The sequence below is a fragment of the Poecilia reticulata genome, linkage group LG3, assembly GCF_000633615.1.
Source record: "Poecilia reticulata strain Guanapo linkage group LG3, Guppy_female_1.0+MT, whole genome shotgun sequence".
NCBI lineage: Eukaryota > Metazoa > Chordata > Actinopteri > Cyprinodontiformes > Poeciliidae > Poecilia > Poecilia reticulata.
This window is the reverse complement of record NC_024333.1, coordinates 10,047,127-10,055,563: the sequence shown is the minus strand read 5'-3', so window position 1 is coordinate 10,055,563 and position 8,437 is coordinate 10,047,127. Positions and strand designations below refer to the sequence as shown.

The window sequence follows — 8,437 nt, the reverse complement described above, 5'->3', positions numbered from 1 at the left end:
ACTAATTCTTAAATGCTTTGGGATTGAGGCTATTCAACAGAGACCCATGTAATACATTAAATTAAAATAACACAAGACATTGATTATGTAAGAAACACAAAATTGTACATGGTCGTTTGTGTGGATGTACCCAAACACTTGACGAATCGCTGTTGTGATGTGCACAAGAGACAGACTGGAGATCGAACAAGTAGCTTTGAGAATTTTAATTCGGATCTGATAAATGCACCACAGCAACTGAGAAAAACCCTAAACACTTTATGTGCTAATTTATTCTACTACACTCATCCTGTAACTTCTTTTCTAAGTCTGTTTTCATTGTGAAAACTATTCCTGTTTGCTTGCATTTGAGTCCCACCAAGCCATATGTAGATGCACTCTGGAAAAGCATGCAGGCTGTTTTAAACTGTCTGACTTTTTAATTTTTACCTGACTCAATAGTGAAACAGAAAACACAATAAAGGAGGCCCTCATCTGGAGAGCAGCTGGAATCGCATTTAAAGGTGGAATGTTAAAACCTTCCAGACAATGCATACAGCACCATGGTCACTCCTTAAAACCAAAAGCTGGAATGATTAAAGTATATCTTGATGTACTCATTGTCTAAGGGATTAAAATGACAGATTACAATGTTGGGAATAAGTATGTAACCATTCTAGATCCGTTCTGTTTTTTTTATTTTCCTTTGATACATCTACATTTTTCAAATGATCAAGCCTTATGTTTCAAGGATGTTTTTCTTACCATATTCCTTTAAGGAGAATCTATGTATCAAATTAAGAATCTAGAATTATTGAGAATTAAGAATTATTAAGAATTAAGAATTAAGAAGAATCCCTGTGATGCCATTACATTATAAAGTAAAGGCTGCCCTGTTTTCTTATTTTTTTTGGTCCCGTCCCGTCCTACCAGCAGCCCGTAAAAAAAATAAATAAAAATGTTCGACAGAGGCTGTGACTACTGTGAAAGGGATGGGGGCCCTGGACCCCCCTCCCCCTACCTCCCCCTCTCAAACCAAGTACTTTCCCAGGAAAACAATAACAATAAATCAACCAAAAACACACACCCTAACTCATATATTGCAAATTTCATTCGCCAACTCCAAGCTGGACCAAAAGCAGCTTGGAGTGCCTCCATGTGATTTTCTTTTCTAAACTTTTTGACCTTCAGTTCTTTGCATTGTGTCTTCTCCATATGACTGTGTGCATTCAAAACACAAAGCGGTGTACGCTTTTTACATGAACACCCTCTTATTCTCTTTTAATAATACTGATCACCTAAATGTTTAAAAAAAAAAAGATATATTGATGTTATAATACCTAGTCAAGTCAGCTGATCCCCAACAAGCTGCAGATTGATGCGTCAACTTAAGTAGATTGACCTGTTTTCCTCTGAGTGCCCTTAAATGCCTTACGCTGGGGGATTTGGAGGTTTATAAATAAAACTAACTATCCTCGCTGAAAATCTGCGACATGTATCCAATGTCTTTGTGCCTACAAATACATTTCCATTTCATTCCGCACATTTCAGAAACTTCTTGGAAATGCTCCGCCCCACTTGTCCGCTTTTTCGCCCTGGTTTTGAATGTTTTTCCCAGTCAGGACTGGACATTAGAACTTGTGGAGAAAGTTCACCATGGAGTTGTTTTTCATTTCTACCATTTTAGCGAGCGCTTTCATCATCCCCTTCGCGCTGAAAACCCTTTTCCCCTATTTATGGCTGGATCTCCGATACGCCGGAGTTCTGGTGCGGATTTTAGTCAGCTACGTAGCGAACCGAAGAAGGAGACCTCCGTCCTTCGCGCTGGAGCGCTTCTTGGAGCAAGCCGCGGCGCTGTCAGACAAACCCTTCATCGCGTTTGGAGACGAGACCTACACGTACGCGGACACGGACAGAGAGAGCAACAAGATTGCCAACGCGCTCCGGTCTCAGCCCGGGTACGAGGCTGGAGTCACCGCCGCACTCTTCATGGGAAACGAGCCCAGGTTTTTGTTTACTTGGCTGGCTCTGGCTAAACTCGGCTCTCCCGTCGCTCTCCTGAACTACAACATCCGGAGCAAGTCTCTGCTGCACTGCTTCAACTGCTGCAAGGCCACGGTGCTGCTTGCAGCTGCAGGTTAGTATGAGGAGATGTGGTTTTCAGCGGCTCGGTCAGGATTATGTCACTGAAAATTAAACCATTGAACAAAGCAAATCCTGATAAAGTTTAAGAAGAAAGAAAGAAATTGCATCAATCGCCATAGCTATTTCTATGGTGGTTCAAGATAACTGTTATTGTTTACGTTTATAATCTTATCAGTCAAATGAAACCGGGTTTTATTCGTATTATGCCAAATTGCATTTGAAGCGAGAAGATGTTACATATAGTTTGAGAAAAATACTTTCATATTTTAGTAGTTTAATAGCTAGTTTTATTAAGACTTTCTGCCACAACTGGCTCTTTGAGGAAATTCATGATCGTGATGTAATCTTTTCTTTTGTATTCTGTTGTTGTAAAGTTGTTGTGGTTATTTATTTGTACATCCGTTCTTTGGCTTTTAACTGTGTGTTTTGGGGTATTTTTTATGTTAAGTACTTATGGGGATCCGTAAAGTAAAAAAAGTGCAATCTGCTAAAAGTGTGATCAACACAACCTTCTCTTGAGAAATCATCATCAAATAATATTGCTCCTCTTTTTGGAGCTGAGGGGAAATAAACTGAAAGGCATTATTATACTACTGTCTTTACCTTAGATGTGAGGTTACAATAAATCATAATTTTTCTTAATACATTTTAATTTTTACATTTTAATTTTATTATCTGTATGCACAGAAAGTTTTAAAAACAAACAATACAAAACATTTTCTAACCACATTTATTCACAGAGGAGAGACATCCTACACTAATAAATAATTGTTTTTAACTAAAATTAGCTGTAACACAGTTGAAGGCGGCTGCGTTGTTGACTTTGTGAATAAGGGAACTGGACCTTCATGTCGCATCATGTTTCTACCTAATGAAACCAAGAAGTCACTGACTTATAATTTAAAGCTACCAAAGGCTCTGAGTTATTAATAATTTGGTATAAAACAATTAAATAAAGCAATTTTAGGTATTTCTTTCAATAAATATGTAGGCTGCTGTTAAAATAGATTGCAGCTAGCAACGAATACTTGTAACTTAAGATCTTTCAAATAAATGTTTAGTAATTTGTCTGTGCCTTCTATGAATATTAGTGCTCTTTTTTTTCTTTTCTTCTTTTGCAGAGCTGAAAGAGGCAGTGGAGGACGTGCTGCCCTCACTGATGGACCAGGGTGTCACGGTCCTCCTTATGGTCAAATCTTGCGACACTCCAGGAATCGTGAGCTTCTCTGATAAGGTGGAAGAAGCCGCCGACACACCGCTACCTCCATCCATCAGATCACACGTCACATTCAAAAGTCCTGCCGTCTACATTTACACCTCTGGCACTACTGGTATTTCAGCATTTGTTTTGGTATCTTGTGGTGACCTGTTCCTACAAGTCGTGGAGTGAATCCTTCAGTTTTCAAACACCACTTCTGTGCGTGTTGCTCTATTTCAGGTCTTCCTAAGGCAGCTTTGGTCGATCAGAATCGCCTCCTATCAGCTCTAGCTGTTATAACTGCATACGGTGTAAAATCCGAGGATGTCATGTATGTCAACCTGCCGCTGTACCACACTGCAGGGTTTCTCGTTGGATTTCTTGGCTGCATCGAAACAGGTGGGAACACGAAAAAGTTGTTAATATGGGTTGTATTTTATTTAACTGGCTGTAAGCTGCGTTAGATTCTTTGCATTTCACAAGTTTCCTTTATTTCACCCTGTTCAAAGAGCTCAACAAAACAGGAGGATAACCAGATTTTTTAAAAAAAAATCACATTTGGTGAAAAATAATATCATTAAACATTATAACATTAAAGAGTGCTACACTTCATTATAAAATAAAGTGGTCATGTGGCGTTTCTTCAGTCATGTGACTGTCAGTGATCCAGTGCAGGATGTTTATCTGAACCAATGTAAGCAGTGTGAACACTTTTTCACTGTGTCTTAATTGCAGGGAAATAAATATATGAGATATTGATCAATTTTAATAAAACTGCCCAAATTTACTCTGTTAACAATCTGAATTCAAACACAAAGTTAATCATTTTAAAATCTTCGAAACTGCTTCTAAGGGGTTTCTTTAGGATTTCAACAAGTATACTTAGAAAATTAATAATAATAATAATAATTTTCTCAGAAATTGATGGTTTTTATCTCTTTTTTTCTCTGCTTTTGCTCAGTGGACTTGTTTCTACTTTTCATAAATATTTTTTAAAATAATCTTTTATTTTTGTTAGCCCACCCACCATAATCATTTTTGTCTTTTTTTAACCTGTTTGCTCAAGGCTGGAAATACAAGGACCCGGGCCCCTGAAGCCATTTTTGGGGTTCCCTATCCACTAAGAAGAAATTATTCTACTAATGCAATAAATAGTATATTAACAGACAGTCGTTTACATCAGCAGGTATGAATTGAAGCATGGTAGGCTTAATGTGTCCCACAGCTCATAAGTCCATGTTGGTCCCAACGAAATCAACTCGAACTTCATAAATTTCAAATACTTGAATGTTGTTTATGTTCATAAAAATACTAAAAAATATTAATGCAACTCGCCTAATTTGGACCTATGAGTTTTAAAGTACAATGTTTGCTAAACACACATTCAGTAAAAAGAAATAAAAATCTTTGGGACCAGCTGCTGACCCTGTCAGGCCTTTCTGACGTCTGGCCCAGCGCGCTGACCTGGCAGCTTAACACACAGATTGATGGTTCTGGCTTGGCTAGTTTCACAGTCTTCATAGTATTATAAAAAAAAAATTCTACCCATTCACTTTTCAAATAAAGACATTTATCTAAACCTGAGGATCATATCAATTATTTCTCTGCAATTTGTGCAATGTCTTAAACTTACGCAGTTAAGCCAGGTAAACCTGCCAAATCTTCTCTGTTACACAAAGATGAGCTTTTTCACATGTGATGTAAAGCTGTAGTTGCATAACCCAGGATATAATCACTCATCAGCCTCAATAAACAATGAGAGTTGTGGTTATTTATGACCAAAGCAATTCTAGATCTTCTAAAGTCTTCTTTAAGCTCTGGTTATTGCTATAAATTTGCAAACTGCAGATGGATTCTGTTTCTTTGCACACTGCACAGACCCTGATTATCCTGCTCCTATTCAGTCCCAGTGAAAGAGTCTTTTGTCACAAGGAACCAATAATCTGTACTGATCCTTCTCTGGCTGCGCTTTCTCTAAATAGGCAAAAGGTCACGCAGAGAGTGCATGTGTGTGTGCAAGCATTGTGCGTATTTGATGAAGTTTGACACTGTGCAGAATTAACACAGATTTGTTGTCTGATGCGTTCATTTATTTGCCATACAGTTTAAAAATATAAAAATTCATTCCTGCTACCGTCCAATATTTGATTAAGCAATTGGAAGATGCTTCAACTTATTGAAGTATTAAGACCTTTTTCACATTTACAACTGCACTCCTCAGTGTGTCTTGTCAGGATTTTTACAATAAAATGTATTGTGGTGAAATAGAAAGATGCAATTGAATATTGTAGCGTTGCATTTTTAGGGCAAAACCGTCCACGCAAAACCTTTAAATGGCTGTGCAAAGTGATAGTTCTATTAAATTAACTGAAGATGAATGTTTAAACTAAAAACAGGAGTACGCGCTGCTTTTTTATTTTTATTGTCATTATTAAATTGGATATAATATCAGATTTTTCTAAAGGTGAGACATTATTGTTACAGGTTCATTTCTAAGCAACAGGAAAGTATTAGTTAGCAATGCACAAACTTTTCATTCATCAGGTTGTAATGTTTGTGCTCTGTGATGTTTTATTTTGAAGGGTCAACTCTAGTTCTGAAAAGAAAGTTTTCTGCCTCTCAGTTCTGGGACGACTGCAGGAAGTACAATGTGACTGTCATTCAGTATATCGGAGAAGTGATGCGCTACCTCTGTTGCACACCAAAGGTAAAATTTTAATGATGACATTAATAGTTGCAATACACTCAAAGGTAAACCATTACTGCTTTGCATACCGTGTCCGAGGAGCCGGGCTTCCTTTAAAGCAGGAAGTGTGGGTCATTTTCATTTTGGGTCAAATCAAACATCTGAATGTTCTTAAAGGTCCGGTTGTGCCAGATTGTATTGATTAAAACCCATTAAACTATTAAAATATCAACACATCTGTTTGTTTCAGCATTCAGTAAGTGTTTCTTAAATTTGGATAATATTGAACATCTCTTCACACTGGTCAGTCCATCCAGGATTTTGTATCACAGATTTTGTGGTGCTAATTTAGAAATATTTGTAAGGATTTATTTTTATTTTATTTTTTTTACAATATTTGCACTAATGTATGATGTTAAATGTGACTTTTTATTAACCGCTGCTTCGATCACGGACTATAGCGTGACATCAACTAATCCTGAGGCAGCAGTCACTTAAACCCAATGTTTTTGGCCAATTTTAAGAAAAAAATGTCAGAAAAATCTGAAAAAAATGTGGGGATCTGTTGATTTTGTGTGAATTTTGCAGATTTGTGAAAAACTGGAAGCACTTATTGATGTAATTTAGAGTCTGGAGGGCCACATTAAAAGCTTAGGCGTGCCAGATTTGGCCCCCGGGCCTTGAGTTTGACTCATGTGCTTTAAAGGGATACTAGGCAGGAGTTCTTCAGGCTTTCTGGAGATTTTTAAAGTGTTTCATTTTTGTTTTTCACTTTGTTTGAGTTTTGTACCTTGACCAGATTCAGGGGAATATTTTTGCTTCATGGGCTGAATGACCCATGAAGCAAAAAGGTTCCTAAAAAAGTCTTGTGTTGACATTTAACAAACATCTTAGCAAAACAACCTGTTTTAACTTAGATCAGATATGCAACCGTTTGGCTTTTATTGGTTGATACAGGTTTCTGGCTTTACATGCAGGGACAGAGTAACAAGATCCCAAGTCAGAGCCAATTCAGAAAAAAAGAGTTGTCTGATTGATTGGTGCATAAATCCACTCAATTTCTAGACTATTTCCTATCAGGATCCAGTCTCAAAGATACAACCTTTCCCTGAGTTTTTAGTTAAATCTAGGAAAACTAACAAAAATCTTAAAGTACCAGGGTGACGGTGTTGTTCTCCAGACTGGTCTTGGTTTGGACTACGTTTTCCCTGAGCTTGTTTTAGGATTTTCTCCTGAAGTCCACCGCCGTAACATCCTTTTTTCTTAAATTATTTTTTTACTGAAAGACTTTGTGAAACTCAAATGCAACAAATTTTGTCACGTTGGTGTAACAAATTGACCAAACCTTTCATTTTTAATGGCTTTAACACTCATTTTACTTACTGGTGCAGCTGCAACAACAACAAAAAAAACAAGATTACCCAGGAGCTTTTAGCAGGATATTCTAGACACTCCCCTCCTCTTGGCAAACTTAATCACTGTAAAAAAAAAATAAAAATCAGGCAGAGTGGCCACAGCAAGTCGCCACAGAGGCAGATCTCGTCAGAGGGAACTTTCCAAATCTGTACATTCCCAACGCAGAGCACAGCTGGCTCTCCAAAATAGAAATCATTAAATCTTCACTATCGTGTTCCAGTCTTAACCCACTTTGCCTACCTCGTTCGAGGTAGCATGAAAATAAGACCTTTCTTTATTTTTATTTATTTATTTAAATGTCTGAACTGACATCATCGTAGTTACATGTCACAAACGCTTATTTGTATTTGGTAGTACTGTATACATAGTTTGTGCGTGTATGCCATTCAGAGCATCTTATTACATCACATGGAGCGCAGTGTCAGTTTGCAGCGCGCACGAGTCGCAAGAGTCACCAGATTTCTTTATCTGGTCATCTCTCGGAATAGATGCTGGCCTTTACTTTGGAAGGCATATCAAGTAGCCAAGCGGCCACATCTTCCTGTACTAGTTTACAGTTCAAGTCGATGGTCATCCTATTTAAGCCACATGGGACAAAGGTCACTGGATGCATATATTTCTACTTGTTTTAATTAGTTTTGATTCTTACATTTAAGGAGTAACAACATGTCCTAAAATGGTGTCAATTTTAGCTAAAACCGATCACATCAGTTTGCAAAACGTCTCTGCAGTGTTGCAGAAAAGCGAGCCTGTGTTTAATTTTGTCTGAAAATGTAGCTGATAGACTCACAGCTTCTGTTTTTAGTTGTTAAAATCTGTTGCAGTCATGCTCCCGCGCAGCGTCACAAAGCGTAGAAAAGCATTGATGTTCCAGATCTAGATAAGTACAAGGAAAAGATCAAGCCGAGTATTAAGAAAGGTTTTACAGACTTTTTTTTTACCATCAAATTTCAAAAGTAACAAAATCAAATAATTTCAAAATAATCCTTAATAAATGCGCATATACAATATAT

General features: G+C 37.4%; 1 protein-coding gene across 1 annotated transcript in view; it reads left to right on the top strand.

The window, feature by feature from the left end:
• Window positions 1–1,405: 1,405 nt before the first annotated feature.
• Window positions 1,406–8,437, top strand: part of LOC103462052 (very long-chain acyl-CoA synthetase) — a 10,360-nt gene continuing 3,328 nt past the window's right edge. Inside the window, exons 1-4 of the mRNA XM_008404546.2 lie at window positions 1,406–2,116; window positions 3,246–3,455; window positions 3,563–3,721; window positions 5,905–6,029. Coding sequence (XP_008402768.1) covers window positions 1,636–2,116; window positions 3,246–3,455; window positions 3,563–3,721; window positions 5,905–6,029 — 975 coding nt within the window. The 5' untranslated portion in view covers window positions 1,406–1,635. The remainder of the gene's footprint in view (window positions 2,117–3,245; window positions 3,456–3,562; window positions 3,722–5,904; window positions 6,030–8,437) is intronic.